Raw genomic sequence first — 22501 nt, 5'->3', positions numbered from 1 at the left:
AAATTGCTGGACTTAATAGGAATGAAACAAATTACATGATGGGGGTGGGGGGAATGCTGGAGGCTAAAGCATACGATGAGCGGTTGCAGCAGCTGGGACTGTCTAATCTAACAAAGAGAAGGACTGGGGTGTGTGTGTGTCACATGATAGCATCTTCCAATATTTGAGGGGCTGCCTTGAAAAAGAGTGCATTGATTTTCGCTCTGAAGCACCTGAAAGCAGGACAAGAAGCAACGGGTGGAAGACCATTAAAGAGGGATCCAACCTAGAATTAAGGAGAATTTTCCCGAGAGAGAGAACAATTAACCAGTGGAATGGCTCGCTTCCAGAAATTGTGGGTGCTCTATTACTGGTGGTTTTGAAGAAGAGACTGGACAGCCCTTTGTCCAGAGTGGTGTAGGGGCCCCTTGCTTGAGCAGGGGGCTGGACTAGAACACCTCCAAGGTCCCTTCCAACTTTGTTATTCTGCATATCCAGCATGGCTTCAAGATTCTTCCACCCTTTAACAATAGTTTCGTTCTAGGCCTTCCCAATTTCTTCCCTCTTTTACATCATTCCATATACCTTAGGATTCTTGGCTCTTGACAAATGTATCTTTTCTGTTAAATATACTGAGAGCATTTGCACCAAGACAAATTCCTTGTGTGTCCAATCACACTTGGCCAATAAAAGAATTCTATTCTATTCTATTCTATTCCATTCCATTCCATTCTTCATTCCATTATTCTATTCTATTCTGTTCTGTTCTGTTTTCTACTATTCTATTCTATTCTGTTCTGTTCTGTTCTATTCTTATTCTATTCTATTGAAAGTTGTAAAAAATAAAAAGAATAAAAATAAACACAGGTGAAACCCCTTAACTGCTGCAAGGTATTTTACTATACCTATACTGCGTTTGTAGTGTAGTTTGTAGTCTACCATCATCTTGTAAAAGGTTAGGAGGAGAGTTAAAGATATTAAAATGATTTTATTTAATTATAAACTATCACACAGGTAACATAAATTTGAATTATATGCTTATGAAGTAATTACTGTTAAGTGCTCTGTAGCTCCTTAGATATTATAGTTACTCTGTAACTATGTTATTATCATAATACATTATATCATAGTTACTCTGTGACTACGCTGTTGTTACTGTAATTACTTGGGGAGAGGAAGCCAAGAGAAAAGGGAGAACACTACATGGAAATAATGGTAGGGAAGAAATAACAGTATGAGGAAAGAAAGACTTGATAAGTTTTACAAAAAAAAATAAATTTGGGGGGTAAAGGGCTACTCCCAAGTTGAAGCTAATCTTCAGGCACACAATGCATCCTGTGTGCAGCCTTTTGAAGTCCCTTGTTTCCAACAGCTCCTTCTCTTCTCATTAGGGATTCAACCACTTCCCCTCCAGGCCCACTGACATATACATATCATAATTACCTATTAGTAGAAATAAGGGCCCTTAACTGGCTAGATGCAATAAGGACAGGCAGGCTACAAGCTAATCCAAGTTGCTCTTAGCATGCTGAATTAGTTGCATCGTTAGTTAAAGTGGATATTGAATTAAATTGGAAGAGAATGCTTAACTACGGCAATATTTGGTTCATTTTATGAGCAATATTGATCCAAGAACCTTTATGACTTTGGTTTTAGACTCCAAGCGATGAGGTCAAATCAGACCAAACACATAAACAGAATGCTAATATTCAAGGCTGGGGAAATTACTGATAGTCATATTCTACCTTTTCCCATGCAGAATTGCTCCTGGATCTTGTGATTTTGCTTCCAACTCCTGAACTTCATCTACTAAGGTCTTAAATGCCGCCCTCTTCACTCTATAAAAGAATAATTAAAAAAAAGTTAATTCGTTTTAAAATTCTAAGTCCTTTATCTGTCTGCAAATATCAGTATAAAATTAAATGTAACCCAGTAACGTTAAATTCAGTCCCACAATAACATTATCTAATCTAAGAAAGAATATAAATTACACCAGCAGAGCCCACAGAGAACTCAGATTATTCATTCATTTTTGAGATTAACCATTAGGGAACTAGGGAGGAATATTTTCCAAAGAAGCATTGTAGTCATACAGCTTTTAATATTTTATACTTTCATATAACAAAACTGTGACATATGATATATATGTTCTCCTCTGAAGAGTAATCTCAACTAGAAGAACAATCTGCAAAAGTAGGTCATAATTTAGAAGACTAAGGAATCAATTCTCTATACATGTGTAAATCTAATTGGGCTTGTATTTAATTAGGAAGATACGCCAATAATTATACTGCATCATTAAATGCACTTACTTAGGAATACGTCCTGTTGAACTAATGGGATTTTGTCCTGAGTAGCTGTGAAGCCTGCACTGTAATTTTAGGTAATTAACAAATGGACAGATTAATTATTTGGTAGACCATATATTAATTAGATCATACTTACACTTTATATACTACATCAAATATCAGTGCTGTCAGTGGAATACTAAATAAACCCATCCAGAAGACTCCAGAGCTGAACAACATCACCGCCTATATATAGATTATAAAAAACAACAACACATGCAATGAAACATTTGCAATGAGGGTGAATAAAGTATCTGTGGAAAGCTTAATCACCTACGTAGAAAAAAATTAGTACCAACAGAAGGGAATATTTGTAGCTCAGGGTTGAACTGTGGGGTCCTTGGTGCTCTGTGAACTTGGTTGTTTTCTTGCAGACATTTCATTACCCAACTAGGGAACATATTCAGTGCTAGGAAGGGTGAGGGTTTGTGGAGAGGAGGAGGAGGAGCAGAAGGGGGAGGACAAGCATGGGGTCCTTGGTGTTTTCTGAACTTGGTGGTTTTCTTGCAGACATTTCATAACCCACCTAGGTAGCATCATCTGTGCCAAAAGGAAGTGGTGTACACACACACACACACACACACACACACAGAGCCAATCCCACTCCTTTCTACCACTGATGGTGTTACCTAGTTGGGTCATGAAACATCAGCAAGAAAACCACCAAGCTCAGACCGCACCAAGCCCCCCCAGTCCTCCTCTTCTCTGCAAACCCCACTCTCTTCTGGCATTGATGAAGTTACCTAACTGGGTCATGAAACGTCTGCAAAGAAAACAACCAATCTCAGAGAGCCCCAGGGACCCCACAGCCTTCCTCCTCTTCCATTCTGCAACCCCCCTTTCTCTTCTGGCACAGAAGATGTTACCTGGTGCATACCCAGAATGCAGCAAGGACCCCACGTTAAAGAATGAGCTCCCAGCCATAAAAATGTATTTTATTTTCTCCAGGGATTCAGAAGTGAAGTAACTCTTCCTAGCTGCAGGAGAGTCTGTCTGTGACTGGGAGGACTGCCTGGAGAGGAAGACCATTGGCTGGTGGGGCGTGATTGTCCCAGAAGCAGAGGCAACACAGAAGGGCTTTATTTAGGTTTTAGCTAAAAGAAGACTTGCCTACTTTGGGAGATATTTCTTTCTCCTGAAAAATTTTACATGGCTCCTGGCCTTTAAAACTCAATAGAAAATCTCTGTGAGCATCTGGTGCAATAGATTGTTTCACTGTCTGAATTGTTATTTTCTTCAGGATTGCCATTTTTAATAGAATCAATGGCCAGTGAGCTGTTTTAGAAACTAAAATAACAATTAAATGCTTTTGGGGGGAAAACAATAATCATTACATCCTTTTATTGTTGGATACCACTGCTTTGAAAAATGTTGGGCAGTAGGAGAAAATATGCTGAGTAAAATCTGTAAAATAGTTGCTGGTGAACTAGAGAGTTTTTCATTTACCTCTCATAATCCTTTATTCACTCTCCAGAGAAGCAGACGGATTGCCTGAAAGCACTATAATATTTGAAAACACAATTAAGCCCTTCACTAAAAGTGGAGGTTTATAAATGAAATTTTCAAGATATTTTGAGCAATTTAAAAGCCCAGGGCTAATTAACACACCCTTGTGTTTCTTATTAGCTCCAGATGTACATATGGCCAGTGCAAATTTCAGGCCCCAGTGTGATCGTGTGGTACGAAGTACACACCAATTATACTCAAAACGAACAGATTTGGAAGTGAGGTTTTTTTGGCATTGTATCTGTTCAAAATCATGGGAACAGATCATTTCCATGCGGGAGCTTTTAAACTCTTCTACTGAATAAGTGGGAGGTCTGCTAATCCCCTGGAGCTCCAGCTTGGGGCCCCCCAAAATCACTCCAGACAAGACAAGGGACCCTTTTTCCTATGGATCAGGGAACGATGAGGCAGGGGAGTGAAATCAGTGGCCCCTCTTGCGTAGCAGTGGTACAGTTTGTGCTCGGAGAATGCATTTAAACCCAACTGAATGTCGGCTGGCCGTTAGCACCTTCGCCCTCCATCCAGTAACAACAGGGTAAATTATTTTGCCCAGATGTAAATTGTAATTTTTTAAAAAAAGACCGGTGACACAGTGGCTTTACAGGTGGAATGGAAGCTATTCCCTGTAATTTAATCTGAGTATTATCGTGCACAGAGAAGCGAAGGAGGCTCATAGAATTAGATCCATAACAGGTGAAAGAAAAGAGGACGATTACTTTTCTAAGGGTGTTGCGTAAGTGCTGAAGAAGAAAGGCCGAGCTGACGTGTAGCAAGCCAAGCCAAAATGATAAATACGACTTGATTTCTGAATTAAACATAAAGGCAAAAAAATAGCTGGGTTAGAGGGGATTTAAAGAGAATTCCTTTCTTTCTTCCTTCCTTCCTTTCTTTCTTTTAAATGGTTCTTAATGACTTTTTAAAGTTAGGGAAACACCAAAGAGCTATCCCTTGTCTAAGCCCCCTTGTATTAAAAGTTGCTTGGTGAAAACAGCAGAATTGATAATGTAGGTCTCAGGATGTTAATTCGGAGCATTGTGATGCTAACGATGAACGAAGGAACAACGGGTGCCCACATTCACTCAGTCCAGCCTTTGGCTTCACAAATGAGCAACCTGAATTGAAGGGGGAAGGAAAAACAAAAAAACAAAACCCCAAACGTTTTTTCTGCATCATATTTGAAAGCCTGTCAGATTTTTGTCCCCCGCATCCCCTTTGCAGAGTTAATCCAAAACCTAAAAGATGTAAAGCTGACATTCACATTTAAAGACAGAAAGCTTCTTTGTATGCGCTTTGGTTGAAGAGAGAGAAACCCACAATCCCACGGAGGTATTCCCTTCCTTTCTGTTTGTGGGTGGGTGGGAGGTGGTGGGGTGAAAGCTCCCTCTGGGCTCAGCTCAGAACCATTTTTGTCTCTAACTTTTTACACCTCCTTGCCCATAGACGGGTCAGCTGGGAATATAGCAAATGGATCCAGGAGAGACAATGGCCGCTAACAGGGACAGTCTGTTCTGGGGTTGGACTCCGTCTGCCTTTTCGCGATTTACAAATTCATCGGCCGGCCGCTGCCAAGTCTTCTGGCCCCGGCCCCCTTTCGGCCTTGGGAAATCAAACGCAACCTTGCTGAAAGAATAGCCTGGGTTCCCTGCCCTGCCACCCCAAACATGACGGAGAAATACCAATTGCCGGTGGGTCGGCCTCAGTTGAGCCGAAGGTCGTTAGAACCTGTTGGATGTTAATGGCGGAAAGGGTCCCTCTGAATTTATCATAGGTTGAAAACCGATTTTTTCAGAAACACTCAAGAAGCATTTAACAGGTAACAAAAAATCAGAGTTGGAAGGGACCTTGTAGGTCATCTAGTCCAACCCCCTGCCCAAGCGGAAGACCCTACACCATTTCTGACAGATGGCAGTCCAGGTCTTCTTGAAAACTCCCAGTGATGAAGCTCCCACAACTTCTGAAGGCAACTTTTGTTCCATCGGTTGATTGCTTTCACTGTCAGGAAATTTCTCCTTATTTCCAGGTTGAATCTCTCCTTCTTCAGTTTCCTTCTATTGTTCCTTGTCTGGCCTTCGGGTGCCTTGGAGAATAGCTTGACCCCTCCTCCTCTCTGTGGCAGCCCCTCAAATATTGGGAACACTGTGCTCCTGTCCTTCTCTTCCCTAGATGAGCCATTCCCAGTTCCTGCAACCGTTCATCGCATGTTTCAGCCTCCAGTCCCCTCATCATCCTGGTTGCTCTTCTCTGCACTCTTTCTAGAGTCTCAACATCTTTTTTATAATGTGGTGACCAAAACTGGATGCAGTACTCTAGGTGTGGTCTTACTAAGGCTTTATAGAGTGGTATTAGTTCCTCCCTTGATCTTGATTGTATCCCTGTTTAATGCAATTTAGGATTGCATTGGCTTTTTTGGCTGCTGCTGCACACGGCTGGCTACTATTTAGCTGGTTGTCCACTAAGACTCCAAGATCCCTTATTTGGGTCAGTGGCTTTGGCCCTTTTGCCAAACTGGCTTCTCTTGTTTGTGCCTTAAGATTTTTATCCTGCCTTCGTAACATTAAAAGTCACTCAGGAGGGCAAGCGTGGGTCATGCTTCGTCCTCCTGTTTTCCTCCCACAACAACAAGCCTGTGAGGTTGGTTGGGCTGAGACAAGTGACTGGCCCAAGGTCACCCAGGTGGCTTTCATAGCTAAGGTGGGACTGGATTTCACCATCCCACTATGTTTTTTCACCCTATTCTGGCCAGCTATCCTTACCGTTACTTGCTCTTGGTTTCTTTTCTTACCATTTTCTTATTTGAACATTCTAAAATATTTTTATCATCATTCCCTAAAGATGAATCTTCAGGTTTCTGATTAAATACTTTTCTGAATTTTTTTTTAATGCTAGCATGTCAAAAACAACCTTATCCAGGAGAATTCCTAAACTGTTGAAAAGAATACTAACAAGTTTTAAATCATCTCCTGCTTGAAAGAAAAACTGTTAACGCATATTTTCAAAATTGTATGTTAATTAAAAGAAATATTACCTCCCCTGACATATCCGGTGCCATAGGAATGACTGGCCATAAAGAAGAGTAGATGCCAAAAAATACTATCCAGAGCACAATGCTGCCCCATATAGCTATATGACTAAACTGGGAAAAAGAAAAGAAAAGAAAGAAACTCAATTAGTAAAAAATATTTTTAAAGATTGTATCTTTGTAACTTACATATAGTAATTAAAAGTGTCAGTGCATTGCCTCAATGGAAATGAACTGCTATCATTTATTGCATTACAATATTTTAAATATATCTTACCAATGTCCAATATGAAGTCTCCAATCCAGCTTTTAAGCACACAGTGATGACCACAAACTAAAAAAGAGGAGAGGATAAAGTTTAACTCAGATTGAAGTACGCGATTTCAAAATCAAAGAAATGTTTAACATTCTAACGTCTGTATAGACACAATTTAAGAAATTGCTATCTTGCTTCTCCATTTTCCGTCAGATATGGAGGGAGTGCACCCAAGTTACCTATATTCTGAAGCTTGTGAGTGAGTGTGCATCGCTGTGTGTGTGTGTGCACGTTTGCCAATGATGCTTGAGTAAACACAGAAAACACACCAATGAATGTCCGTGTGTCATCTGAGGCAGAAAACCCAGAGGTTTTGCTTTTTTCCACGTATGGAAAAAGAAAATGATTACAACAAATAATGAGTTGAAAGTAGATGATCAACAGATGACTGCTGTTATATAAATATGACACCAAGTCATTTGGCCTTTCATCGTAGCTAACAACAGCAAAAGCACCTAGACTTATATACCACTTCATAGTGGTTTACAGCAATAGCCCCACCCCCCACCTCTTGGGCAATACAGGACAAGGGTATGTGGTTTCACATATTACCTAGTTGTCATGCCCCTGTCAGAATCTGATTTAAAGGGGGAGGCCAAGCAGCTGACAGGGAGTGGGGATGTGGCTCCATTGGCTGTGGAGGAAACTGGGGAAAGGCAAAGGTCGGCTGGCCAGAGCAGGGGAGAGGTAGAGCAAGGGAGAGAAAGTTCAGGGGAAGACCCAGGCCCACCCCCTCTTCATCCTAGGGCCCACAGGGAGGGATGGAGAAGGGAGTAACATGAGTTGCATGGCTTACGGGGGAGGAAAGGGCCCTGATTCCCTTCATTAATTGCAGCTGGGAACACAGTGTATAAAAGAGGAAACTGCACACAGCAAACTGATGAGAGCAAATTGTGAATTATCTGGTATCGTGGAGGCTTATCTGGGTTCCTGGCATCTTCCCAACTGTGTATGTTTTGTTGGCTTTTGAAGTCTGCAATTCTTTATCCTGCCCTGTCCAGTTAATTACTGCAGCGTGGTTTGTGCGGATTTTTATTTACAGTTTGTATGTACTTTGTTTTCGGACTGAATTTCCTCCACTTAAAGACTGTTTTGGGGAGTTTTTTCTCCAGCCAAAGGTAACCTGGACATTGAGGGCAAAGTTGGAGGTATTAAAGGGACTTTTCTTACTTATGTGACTGTGTTGTCTTTCTGCCACGCCCCGGGTTATCACACTAGTCCATGCAAAAGGATGGAAGGTTGAGCCAACCTTGAGGATCGAACTCCTGGCAACGGGCAGAGTTAGCCTGCAATACTGCATTCTAAGTACTGCCTCACCAGGGCTCTTAAGCTGCTTAAGTAGGACTCAGCGAGGTCACTGTGGCACCAACTGCTGTTTCTGGTTTAAGACCCGAGCTGGAGTAACATGAGTAGAACTTACTGTATATACAGCATTTCCCAAAAGTAAGTAGTCTGAAGTTCTACCACTGGCAAACACAGTATCTATAAAATAACAACATTGCCAACGTTAACTAAGAGATCATGCATGCAATTTGTTTGCTTCTGTTAGGTTCATATGGCTGCCAACTCGCCAAGCCACTCTTGCCTATAAATATCTCAAGACTGGTGGTACTTCAAGAAAGAAAAAAGGGCAGCTACTATAAATGAATAAACCATCAACTATATCAGGGGTCCCCAAACTTGGCCACTTTAAGACTTGTGGACTTCAACTCCCAGAATTCTGGGAGGTGAAGTCCACAAGTCTTAAAGTGGCCCAATTTGGAGACCTCTGAGCTATATTAATATGTAAGCAACTACGTTCTATGTACATTGCACCTTTGTATAATAGGGCAAATAACTGAAGAAGGAAATCTAGAGTTAAGAGAAAACAAAGAATCCAGGGTTTCTCAACTTTGGCAACTTTAGGAATGGGTGGCTTTCAAACTCCAGAATTCCCCAGCCGGCATGTTTCTTTAAGTGGCCCCTATTCATTAAAGCTGCAGCCCAAGTAATTTATAAAGAGATTAAAAACTTCAACTGTTTAATCAAAATTTTTTGAATCGGGTCTTAGCTAAAGTTGGAGTTAAGGAGAAAGAGCAGTTGTCTTAACTGGTAGTCCTTGAATTACGACCAAAATAGAACCCAGCATTTATCTTGCTAAGTGAGATGTTTGTTAAACGGTCATAAGTCACTTTTTCCCAGTGCCGTTGCAACTTCAGTCCCTAAACGAACTGTCCTAAGTTGAAGACTACCTGAATTCCATTTTAGCAACCTTGCTTCTAATAAAAGGTGACAGCATATTTAGCTTATAAATGTATTTAGTATATTTCTGCACATTGTGAGATTACGGAGAGGAATACAGGGGTTGCTTGCCAATCATTAATAGTTCTATGCATTTGGATCTGTGTTACAACTTTCTGGGGCTGAGCTAGGTCAGGGACAGGCTAAAAATAAATATCTACCTTTCTTCTCCCCCCTCAGTTTTCCATCCCTCTTTCAAGCAAGGAAGGAGAGTATTGTATGCACATTTGCAACTACCAGCTGAAAATGTATGGATTCAATTTTATATTTGATTTCCGTTTGTCAGCTTTTGGAAATATAATCTTCCCAGATGATATTCAGATATAATCACTCTGAGTGGATTATTTAGATTATTCCGTCTGGCTAATGAGTGTCTGTATGAATTTGTTAAACAAACAAATAAATATGTACATGTCTAGTGTGAATGCAGTCTTTTTTATTTTTTAAATATTGACTTACCATACTGGATGGCTTTTAGCGGAAACCAAAACAGAATTACTGAATGAAAGAGGCCATTTAAACAATGGATCCAGAAAACCTAAGCGAAAACAAACATTCATGACAGTTATTGTGGTAAAAGTAACTCTATGAATTTTGAATTTTTATACACATTATATATTAAATATACAATATATAAAAACATAAATATATATTTTATACATACACACAAACACACACACACACATATATGCAGTTTAATTACATACATGAAGCATTTTTATTTATATAGTTTTCCTGATTAACTTGTTACAAATAAAGATTATAAGACAATTATATCGAACGAGTATAAGAAGCCTATGCGTTTTTATGTATTTATATATGGACAGAGTGAAGTCAAGAGTAAGTAAGAAAAAACTTTTACTATTTCTATAAAAGGAAAGTTGTTTTGTAGTAACGTATGACATACTTTTACAAATCGCAATCGTTATTGTGCTAAAAGATAAACATATTAATCGCTTGAAATTGTTCGAACAACAGAATTATGTTCTCTGCCTCAAAAAATTTTCTACTCTGCCAGTAACATCTTTGTAATATTATTTAACTGGCTAAGGTTGTACAATCCAATTTATGCCACAATACTTTGCATATTTGAACTTTTGTGTTACTCATTAACCTTTGTCTCTCCTTGCTGTGTCGTTGACAAAAGAATATTATTTGAGAAAAGGCTGAGGTGAGGGGCAAGAAAATTAGGACCGCTTTTTCATTTTTATGCTGAATACTCATTGTCCCACATTAATCCTTTAACCTCTTCATAACCCCTGAACCCTGACCCTTTTGATTGCAATGAATCTATGCATTTAGGGCAATGAAAATTCTAAATCTTCCACATATCAAACCAAAAATATCTGTCTTTACAGACCATTTGAAATTGTAAAACCCGTTAAGAATTAAAAACAATGAAAGATACAAGCAAGATCAGTTTCTAAAATAAAAATATATAATCAAAACATTTACAACTGAGTGGTTCATGGAATTTGACCACATTCATAACTGTGCAAAACAAAACTAAACAGGACACTGTAGAAATATAATAACTTAATTTGCATTCACTGAACTTTTTCAAAAATATATGTATTAACAAAAGACAATGAGAACATTGTGGCAGAAAGCCTATGTTAGTAAATTACTGAAATTATTTTTAATCTATCAGGCCTGCACAATTATTTATACCCTAATTTGTTTAACAAAAAAAAGGAATGTAAAGAAAAAAAATGTAGGAAGCATTTATTTTAAGAAACTCAGCTAATTAGTTTTAAAGTGGTACTAAAATAAAAAATAAAACATCAGCTACATTAATTTAAAACATGACTTGTATAATCATTCTGTTAATTAATTGATGCTAATTAAATTGGTGTTAATAAAATCACCAACACTAGTCCATATTTAAGTGTTCTTTCTATATGTATTTGTTTTAAGTTTACTTATGCAGTACCTAATGAAGAGAATTATGTACAAAAAAATAATATAATAACAACATGAACAAAGGCCAACACCAGCTAAAGATCCAGCGCCTGAGATTTTACTTTGTTTAGTGTATATAATCAATTATACTTAATTTAATTGGCAAAATATATATTCTCAGATTCAGATTATAATTACCCGTAAAATTCTAGCTAGTACATCAATATTTGGACACTGTGCATCTATTGTCCATACTGGCTTTTAAAATCTTTTTAAAGAACCAGGATAAATAATTTGAAAATTATTTATTATTATTAATTTACTCTTGGTATGAAAAATTCACTGTTCGTGTGAGCCCAAGAACATCTCAACCAACAAGCAAACACAAGAAACGCTTCCATACACATGATTGATTGATTTGTTTGCTGAAGGTCCTTTCCGCTACTTTTTACCGCATTAAATTCTCCTCTGAAAATTTTATGCATATTCATGAACAGCTTTTCTCTGGAAAAACTAGCTAGCTCAAAAAAACAAACAAAAAACAAGACAGGATTGGATTATATTGTTACTGGAAATTTACTGAGATATAGGGGACCATTATCATCAAACTCATATGTTAATAATTTTAATCACATTGTTGTAAAATAGAATCAAACAGGTGTACATGCAATAATTACTAAATATTTCCAACTACCTTTGAATTGAAATCCAGAGCATTTTGGGATGTCTTGTATAATTCAGGGTATTTTAGCATATTTTCTTTGTGGCAGGATCTCTCAAATATTCCAAGTGTCAATGGAGGCATAGCTGTAAACATCTAATATGCAAATCAAATACAATAACAAAAACTTGTAATGAACATGCAATATATTTAAACTGTTAGCATTGTCAAATAAATTAATTACAAAAACTTACCACATTATAAAGTCCTATGCACCATCTTTCAAACAGTATCTGTCCAGAAAATCCGTTAACAAATGCAAACCATATCTGAAGAATAGAGTTTTAAACATAATATCAGTTTTATGTATTCAAGGCCATCTTTTCTTGAATCAATCTTTTAAAAATGAGGGAAATTTTAATGGCAGAAAAGATAACAAAACATGTGAAGAGTCTTCAGCCTATAATTAAAAAAAAATACTTTCAATCAATTCTGATAAGGTCACAGCCTTCATGATATTTGCTCTGAAACAATGTTTTAGATAGATTATTTTGGTTCCACGTTATCTCTGTGCATGATTCTATCTGAATATTTTATGTAATTTGAACTATAATGAACATTTTTTTTCCAACTCTATTTCCAACTTGAAGGATTGTAATCACTAATATTTGCTAACTAAGTACGTTCACAACAGCAACAACATAAACTTTCCATCACAGGAAAGTTAATAATGAAGACAATGATATCTATTTAACTTTTATTAGGCAACAGAGCACATAATTCCTTTGTTTCTTAAGAGTACATTCCCATCCTTACAGATGTTAAATCAACAGATTAATTCTAATTACTAATAGATAAAAAAAATCCCAAAAGAATATTATTTGAATTTAATGCATTTCTCAGCAAGATTGTTACAAGTTTTTCATATCTGAAGGTATGCAACTGAATGTGCAAAATACTCATCAGCTATCATAAAATTTCTATGCAAATTAAATTAGCTGCCCATGATTAATGTTTTGATAACTAGGAAACATTACAGCGCATAGGGCAATGTTTTTACAAGGCTGTATTTTTTAAAAAGCATAACAGGGATTCTGTAGACACAACAAAAATAATACTGAGCTGACATTTGAAATAAAAATTATAGGCTTTGCTTTGAACAACTGAATTCTAAACAGATTAACTAATATGTAATAATCAGAGGGAAAGGAGAGGAGAGCCTGAAAGCAACCTCTCACGTAGTAATTAACATAAAGAAAATTGTTAGAATTTAATAGATATATGGAAATATTGATTTTACTTTAATCAAATGCATACAAACCTGTCCCAGCTGCTAGACTTATACATTATGGCTATTAATGTTAACCATAGCAGCAATACACTAAAAAAAAACCCCCACATCTACTCATTTAACTTTTAACAAAAGAACTCACAGTCCATAAACATACTTCACAAGATATAAAACATTTAAGCAAAACTCGAAGTATATGCTATGCATACACGAATCCTGAAATATAAGCAATTATTATATGTTCAGCATTTCAAGAAATTTAATTTTTTTAAATCTAGCATTGTTTTGTAGCAGAATTTTGCAATTTAATCGAAATGTAAAGAGTAGCTAGACATCACTTATTTGAGTTAAATATTGGTCAAGATGTTTTTCAAAATCCCAAGAGGGGAAAAAGAGAGTTGGGGCAGAACTAAGCAGCCACACAGATTTTCCTGGGTTTCAAGCATTGTAATGGGGAGTCTAAGATCCTTGGTCAGTTGCTTGCTCTCACGCTTGAACAATAAAAATGAGGTTCAGGGCAGGCAGTTGTCCTTGCTACAGACATGCATATTCTGTCCATTCATTTATTCATTCAGTGTTGACATTAGCTATTAACCACTGCATGAGCTGCAAAAGTTGAATGTAGGTTAAGTGATTGGCAGATATACGTTCGAAACCTTTCAGGGACTTTCAATGTCTTCTATCTCAGAAGCAAAATGCGCTAAAAAGTTGGAATTCTCAGATGAGGCAATAATAGTCACTAAGCTACTGCTGTCCTGTTGCTTAATTAAACTAAGATTGTCTGAAGTTTCAGTCACCCACTGATTTTAGTTGGCAAAACAGAACATAAAATCCAAGCGAAGAAATTTTGCAGGCAGCTGGGGCTTTTTGAGGCCACAAAAAATACCGATGTATTTAGGCAAAAAATACCAAGGTATTTAAGCAATGTATTTCCTAGTAAAAACTTTCAGGGAAAGAGGATTGATGCCCAGTCTAAGTTAAATATGTGCCACTGCAAAATGTTTTAGCCAATAACGTACCCTTAGCTGTGATACCAGAAGTGGGATAAAAATCACAAAAGGGAGAAATTTATAGAAATGGAGAAGCAGCTACTGAAAAAGAAGGTTCCATGAATGACTGAAAATATGTTGACTGCATGCTTTCAGTTAACATTTGTTATCTTCAGGAATGTTGTAATTCTTGGTCATAGGGTTAGGGTAATTCAAAAGATTTTGAACAAAACTTAAGGCTGTATGTACATCTCTCAGCAATCCAGAAAATAGGACTGGACATAATTTATCAATGTATAGTGGCAATTTGTTTTAAGTCATTTAAATAAATGAGAAGGATACATCCTAAATATAGCACCATAAAGAGGTTTTAAGAAACTAAATATTTTAGGGTGTGTTTCTCAATAATTCTTGCTGAAATAACAAATGAGACATCTTTATGATTATATTTATTCCCTGGCTTTGCTTTAATTTGTATTAAGGCATGTCATGCAGCCACTAAACCTACAGGATGCCAATTTCTCTCTGCATTGTGTTTCATAAATCAAAATAGGAAGTAATGTTTGAAATGGTTAAAGCCATACCTTTCAATTAAGATTATTTTTGGGGGGCGGGGGATTGAGTGGTGTTTTTTTTCTCTCCCCTGTGTAAAGCCATCCTTACCTCAATAATATAAAGGACAATATTCTTGTAAAAGCAATACAAAATGCATTTAGCAATTCTACTGTAATTCCAGGCACCGTGGACCAGCAGTAGGTTCTTCAAGTACTTGAACTACAAAGAAAGAAAGAAAAAAAGACATGCAAGATTTACGCCTTTTGATGCTTACAATCACCTGCTTATGAAATGCTTTAATATTCTCACCTGAGCTATTGAATAATCTGAAGAATTAGCAGCTTGGAGGCCTTCGTTTCCACTAATGCCAACACCTACGTGTGCCGTTTGTATCATGCTGACATCATTCGCTCCATCCCCGATGGCCAATGTCACTACCTTTACCTGTTTTTTAACCATTTCTACAATATCAGATTTCTGCAAAGGCGAAACTCTAGAAAAAAAGGAAAAACAATATTGTTATTAAACTTAAATAATGGTCATCAGGGGATAGAGATTAGCATTGTAATTTCAAATGGTCGCTAAACAAAAGTTAGTAGGTCGAGGACCACCTGTACAAGGGTCTCAATCCAGATGGAGAAGGCAAAGGACCGTGGCTTTCTGCCAGCTGTGTACATATTGAACAAAAATAAATGCTAATACTAATTAAAATACTATTTTTTTGTTTTAAAGGTAGCAGCCTAACACCAGCATAGACATTACGCAATTCCCATAAGCTTGGACAACTATACTTTAAATTCAACTGGAACCAAAAATATTTTGGAGGAATACTGCCTAAATTATATGAGCAAAAAAACAAACAAACAAAGATTTACCTGCAACAAATGACAGCTTTGCAGGACAGAGCCAAATCCAAGAAATACTGCCTTATACCGAATGTCAAAGCGTACTTTAATGTTTTGCCGTCGATGATTAGTGCAAAATCATTTTCTTTCCTCAAAGCCTCACCCAGGGTGCCACAGTGATGGGTTAAGGTCTCTCTTGTTGCCTGTAAAATACCACAATAAGCACCCACATCGCCTGTTCGTTGTTCCTATGGTTCTTCTTCCATTAAGATGTTTATTTTATTCTGTGCGACTTTATTAACATAATTATCAAAGGAATTAAAAGCACAATTAAAATTGTTCTTTAAAAAAAAGGTATAAAATCCAACAACAACCGGGATTGAAATCAGAACCGATTAAAAATAGGAAAAATAGAACTGCCAGAAAATAAAAGCCGGCTTAGTTCACAGCTAGTTCACTTGCCTGGGAGAAGGGTTTTCACCTGGCAAGTAGGAATGGCGATCCTTCTTATATGAATCTTGATACATGCTGGCACAACTAGGTTCCTATTTAATTGGGTTCGGGCTATATCAATGTCATTTACTGCATTTGTTGGAAAATATGAATCCTTTAATCGCTTTTTATACACTATGCACAAATATTCTATCTATACTTGTTTCTCAGAAATGAACTCTCTATTATTTTTGTCAATGAAGCTCTACAACCCAGTGGATCATTTAAAACCAATTGAAAAGCTTTGCTAGGGGATTAAATCAACTAGATGAGGCTAGTCGTTTAATCCACCTCTTTTTTTTCTGGTAAACTTGAATAAAACAAACTTGCAAGAACATTATCGTATTTTGCATTTTCCTCACAAAAGAAACATTAGCGCAGCTGAAGTCTTTTTTTTTTAATCAGTTGCTAGGAATAAACAATTTGAGATTATGTCTATTAGGAAAAATCTGTCAATCATAATTACACACAGTTCAGTGATCAACTGTCCGCACCCTCTTTTCTGCCTTCTAAATTCAAGGCAACCACTACTTTCCTTCTCAAGAACTCCAGTATCTGTTCCAATGCCTATCATAGGATTTGTTGAGAATGTATCTTGATTTCTCTTCAAATTGAGACATTTCCATACAATGCAATCATGTTTGGAGCTACGGGGAAAACTCTCTTGATGCAACGAGGCTGACATGATGTCATTTCACTTCCATAGCTTAAAAGAAGCGCAGGTGATTTAGATGTACAATATTTTTGCAGCCAAGAAAGTTCCCAGCATTAACACATTGTCCAAGTTCTCTTTTTAAACAACCAGAGGCACAGAACATGTATACGGGTTTCCTGCCTGAACAGGGGGTTGGACTAGAAGACCTCCAAGATCCCTTCCAACTCTTGTTATTCTATTCTACTGAAAACATGGCAGAACAAAGGCTAGGGTTTAAGAAATATTTTTTCATTGCATGTTTTCTATATTTTGAGATCTGAAGAAGTAAAAATGTTTTTTTCCAACTGCTTTTTCCAACCATATACCCCCTACATAGACCGTTGATACAAATTTAGATTATACTTACATCAAGGGAGCCTTCATTTATGACAATTAGCCCCATGTTTTTTTTCAAGAGTTTACATGAATGTCCTATTAGGAAAAAAATACGTTAATGTGTTTGGATTTTTAAAAGTTGTAATTGCAGATACATAAAGATATAAACATAGCTCCTAACACTGAGACATTAAAATGCAAGAATATTGTGTCCTGGATAAAAAAACTGGCATTAAATTACTATATGGAGGTTTGGTGGGAAATTCAAGGCCACTTGAGGGAATATATATTTAAATTGAACACTAGAAAGTTGAGAATTCTATTTGGTTTCGGGTAAACAAAGAACACACAAAATAACATACAGTACTGTGCTTTGCTTTTATAGGACATATTCAGCCAACATTCACTATCTTTATATGAACAAAATATGCTAAATCTATAGGATGATATTTTTTAAGAGGGGAAGTTGTGTCAGAAGCTGAAGTCAATGAGGTAAGAGTCAGGAGTAAATTTATTGTTTCTGGGACCATAAATACATTGTGTAAAGAACCCTTCTCAATGCACTTTTGTGTGTGTTGTCTAACCATAATCTTCTTCTATATTAATAAGAATTAGATTAGATCACATTTGTAGGTCACCGAATTGCAGGATTAGGATTAGGGAAAATTCTAAAGGATTTGCAAAACTTCTCACGCTAATGAAAATGCCAATATTCTTTATGTGACATCCATTTGACCTTGAGTTATTGAACAGAAATATGCCACGTTGCTATCACAGTATTGCAGGCAAAAGCCAGAAACTTGCTAAAACTTTTCTAGGGAATGTTATGCCACTTGGCAGAAGCTGTCACCGGTTGCTTAATTAAAAGTATTTTAATTAAAGTACGGCATGTATCTGTGTATTATTATCAATGATATATATTTATAAATGTAATCATTATCAATGTGTAGCAATGGTATCCAATACTGATGATTAATATATCCAATTGATATATTTAATAAATAATAGATTTATCTTAATTATTATTTATTAGTTGCTGCTATGTTCCATTCTGTGATTGCTGGAGTTATGTGAATACCGGGACATAACCAATTTCTTTAGTAACCCAAAATTGATTTCATATAGTCAATTCTTCCTTTCCTCTAGTTATCAGAAAAACATAATCAAAGGAAATCCTGAATAATTCCCAAAAACGTGCACCTTTTTTCCCCAATTATTTAAATATACACATATGTTTACGTTTATCAACTCAATTTAACATATTACCAATATTAATAGCTGTCTCCTGCTTGTCTCCAGTAAGAATCCAAATTTTGATATCTGCTTTCATTAGTGTTTCGATGGTTTCAGGCACTTGATCTTGAAGCTTATCTTCTATGGCTGTAGCGCCAAGTAACTGGAGATTCTTCAGAAGAAACACACGAGAGAATTAACTTCCTTTTCTTAAAGCAAGCAAGATATATAATTTAGATTTAAGACCTGGTACTATAGCAAACACACCTTAAACCAAGGTACTTACAAACAGAAAATTCCTAGTATTATAGTGAGGTGACTATTCCAGGTTTCCCTTCTTAACAAAGTCTATTTCTTGCAAGAAAAAAAAAATCTCCTAAGAAAAAATGGAAATGAGCTCCAAACAATTGCTCCTTGTGACAATGACACAATGCAGTCTTCTCTGCTGGATATTGAGCAATGAGAGATAACCATTTTGCTTGTGACTATGGTTGGTGCTTTTTAAATGACAATTGAAATTCTCAAACTTCCTTTTTTAATCATGCTTGGAAGCTTCTTATCAATTACTTTTAAGCTATTAGAGACCTTTCGATCGAGAAGTCTGAAAATATGAGGTTAAAACCCCCTTTTAAAAAATGTATTCAATCAGTGCTAAACTACAATGTTAATTTATAGTAAAATCTACATACAATTAACACAGATTTCAGTAAAATTCATTGCATAAAGTTAAGCAACACCTACTTTTTCAATTAGTTCGTAACTCTCTTCAAGTTTCAGAGCTCTGTTTTGGATAGAGGTTGTAGCTTTTTGATAGATGTTCAGCCACTCCTGATAATCACTTTCTGTAATCTCAGCCACAGCGAAACAGAGGGTCCTCAGACCTACGGGAACAGCCACAAAACGGTCCATAACTATTACTTCTCTATAAGTTTGGAATTTTGGATTCAAGCAGATTATAGGCAAAAAAAGAGGGTTTTTTATTTCTTTTTTTTTTTTTTTTGGAGAAGCTTGCAATCAGAATTCCGAAATGGAAATTCTGTCTGAATTTTCTGGATCTTTAAACCAGCAACAGAAACTGCAGTATGGGTAGTCCTCGACTTACGACAGTTCATTTAATGACCGATTGAGTCTGTTTAATTACAATGGCACTGAAAAAAGGGACATACGGCCGTTTCCTACATTTATCACCTCTGCAACATCCCCCTGGTCACGCGATCAAAATTTAGATGCTGGCTTACTGTCTTAAATGTCTCAAATTTGACATTTTCAAAGAGGCAACATCACAGGTTGTACGTGATGCTTTTCAATTGCTTGTTGACAAGTGAGAGTTAACTACGTATACAGAAATTAAGCAAAAGGCAGGGTTTATTGGGGCTAAAAGAAAATAAAACTTCTAATCTGCACTGTACTAGCTGAAAAAACAGAAGTAAGGTTTTAAAGTAGCGATAGCAATAGCACTTGGACTTATATACCGCTTCATGGTGCTTTAATGCCCTCCCTAAGCGGTTTACAGAGCCAGCCTCTTGCCCCCAACAATTTGGGTCCTCATTTTTCCCGCCTCAGAAGGATGGAAGGCTGAGTCAACCTTGAGCCGTCAGGATTGAACTGCTGGCAATTGGCAGAGTTAGCCTGCAATACTGCATTCTAACCACTAAGGGAGGAAGGAAGGACTAGCAATAGCACTTAGACTTATATCCTGCTTCACAGTGCTTTTACAGCCCTCTCTAAGCATTTTACAGCCTCTTGCCCCCCAACAATCTGGGTCCTCATTTGACCCACCTTGGAGGGATGGAAAACTGAGCCAACCTTGAGTTGGTGAGACTCGAACTGCCAAACTGCTAGCAGCCGGTATTCAGCAGAAGCAGCCTGCACTATGGCACTCTAACGACTGAGCCACCGTGGCTCTTTAATTGTCGATCAGCATCTATTTATTTTATTATTAATATGCAATTATTTATTACTGTGCTGTTATAATTAAACAGTAATACTGTACTCACCTTCAGTAGCAAACAGCTCTAAATGTTTCAAGGTAATTTCTTTGTATCTTGAATTTTCAGCCAGACGATCACAAATAACCGTGTCCTATAGTAATAATTAACAATAGTGAACAAGAATCTATTATGTTGAGCATTAAAGAAATGTAAAAAGCAAAACTAGGCCAGAAAATGATACTCTGTAACAGTGGTGGCTAGCCTTTTTCATCTCCCGTTCCGATTATTGCGCGCACACTCACTTGCACTCGCTCGTGTACCAGCCCCAGAAGGCAATGCGTGCTATCCCCCTTGCCCCCTGCACATGCGTGTGCAACCCCCCGCCCCCTGTGCATGCGTGCCAGATACCTGACAATCAGTTGTCAGGCGGCGGCACGCACATGCACAGTGGAGTGCTTCCGTGCAACCTCTCGTGTGCCAAGGGAAATGGCTCTGAATGCCACTTCCAGCATGCGTGCCATAGGTTCGCCAACATGGCTCTATAACGAAAATGCTATTTAATGTGTAGTATTACAGTTAATTATTATTTAATTAAAATGCACATCCCATTTTCCCTTTAAAAATTAGCAAAATTTAGCATAAGGAAACACTTTTTTTAAAAAAGAATCACCACTATGCAGCAAAAAAACCCCCACAACCCGCTGTATTTTTATATTAATGCAAAGACTGATTGAAAACAATACTGTATGTAACAGTTGCCCTTTACAATTTTTACTGGATTTTGAACTATGAACTGAATGTATAAACGTGCGGGCATCAGTTAAATCACTTTTATTTTTAAGAGTTGCTTACCCGAATACGGCAGTGTGCATCAAATAAATACAATTTACATACAAAAAACATACGTATAAATTTGTCTCCCGTGTTTTTGGCTCTGCATTGAGCACAGAATTATGAGTGAAGTATTTTGGATTGTGAATTGAAGCTTTAGGCTTTAAATTAAGCATTTTTTTTCTTTCAGAAAACTGGAGCTCTGTAAGAGCTCTGAGTTGAATGCTGATGGAACAGCACCACCTGGTGGTCTGGGTGGAGTATATTATACTTCATTTCTATTAGTTTTAAGTTGTGTGCAGTTTTTTTAAAAAACCAATTTACCAGTTGTTGCTTTCCCTGGAGTTGGACACCTCTGGAACATACATCTTTTCCTTAACTTTGAGTATTTGTGCGTTGTAAGTAAATAAGACTTTTATGTTTGCTTTTTTCTATTTCTTTTCTTTGAATAAAATTTGATTTTGTTTATGCAAGAAAGGAAGGAAAAAGAACCAGGGGTGATGGCCAATGCTTGAGCTCCTTCCTTCCCCTATCTGTTTCCTCATTGACAGTTTTATGTATCACACACACACACACACACATACACACGGCAGTTCTGTTTCAGGTGTAAGAGTCTGTGTGTGGAGAAGATGCAGTTAGGTACCCAAGCATCTTATTCATCTTATCCAAAAGAAAAATGAGCCCAGAGAAACAGAAAAAATCTGGAATCTTCTGGTGGTCAGGTTATCTTCCCTTAAATTATGGTGGATTCCCTCAGCACTGTATCCAAGAATTGGGATCCAAGGATGGGCTAAACCAGGGGTGTCCAACCTTGGCAATTTTTAAGACTTATGGACTTCAACTCCCAGAATCCCTCAGCCTGTCAATTCTGGGAGCTGAAGTCCACAAGTTGCCAAGGTTGAACACCCTGTGTGAAAGAAACAAACAAAAGGGGCAGGCATAAAACTGAAATTGTGGTAGGGTAAAATCAGACTTTGAAGAGGTGTTCCCCTCTCTCCATCAGAAAGGAGGCATTTCCTTCCACCTTTAAAACTGAAAAAAAAAGGACACAACTATACATCTTCCTCAGCTTAAAAAGAAGCCAACAAGAGGCAGAAGAGTTCCCTCCGTTGGCTTCAGCCAAAAATGTGTTAAGAACCGAAGAGAAAGGAAACAATGAGACAGACACGAGAGAGAGACGATGAGACTAAATAGGAAGCACGCAGATACCGGAACACAAAATAGAAATAATAATAATAAAATGGTTCCAAGAAGAGAGGCTGAAAAAATAGGACATTCACATAATAACAGGGA

General features: G+C 37.3%; 1 protein-coding gene across 5 annotated transcripts in view; it reads right to left on the bottom strand.

Annotated features, from left to right (window-relative positions):
- Positions 1-22501, bottom strand: part of ATP8A1 (ATPase phospholipid transporting 8A1) — a 63564-nt gene that overhangs the window by 5946 nt on the left and 35117 nt on the right. For all 5 annotated transcript variants that reach the window (XM_026699793.2, XM_087936763.1, XM_026699795.2 and 2 more), the window contains 15 exons: positions 20444-20528; positions 19188-19327; positions 18480-18618; positions 17245-17309; positions 15722-15894; positions 15156-15339; positions 14955-15065; positions 12266-12340; positions 12045-12167; positions 9908-9986; positions 8589-8650; positions 7130-7186; positions 6859-6966; positions 2425-2513; positions 1725-1817 (listed from right to left, as the gene is read on the bottom strand). In XM_026699793.2, coding sequence (XP_026555578.1) covers positions 1725-1817; positions 2425-2513; positions 6859-6966; positions 7130-7186; positions 8589-8650; positions 9908-9986; positions 12045-12167; positions 12266-12340; positions 14955-15065; positions 15156-15339; positions 15722-15894; positions 17245-17309; positions 18480-18618; positions 19188-19327; positions 20444-20528 — 1583 coding nt within the window. The remainder of the gene's footprint in view (positions 1-1724; positions 1818-2424; positions 2514-6858; positions 6967-7129; positions 7187-8588; positions 8651-9907; positions 9987-12044; positions 12168-12265; positions 12341-14954; positions 15066-15155; positions 15340-15721; positions 15895-17244; positions 17310-18479; positions 18619-19187; positions 19328-20443; positions 20529-22501) is intronic.

The sequence above is a fragment of the Pseudonaja textilis genome, chromosome 6 (assembly GCF_049901715.1).
Source record: "Pseudonaja textilis isolate UNSWEBS1 chromosome 6, rPseTex1.2, whole genome shotgun sequence".
NCBI classification, from domain to species: domain Eukaryota; kingdom Metazoa; phylum Chordata; class Lepidosauria; order Squamata; family Elapidae; genus Pseudonaja; species Pseudonaja textilis.
This window is presented reverse-complemented; position numbering and strand designations above follow the sequence as displayed.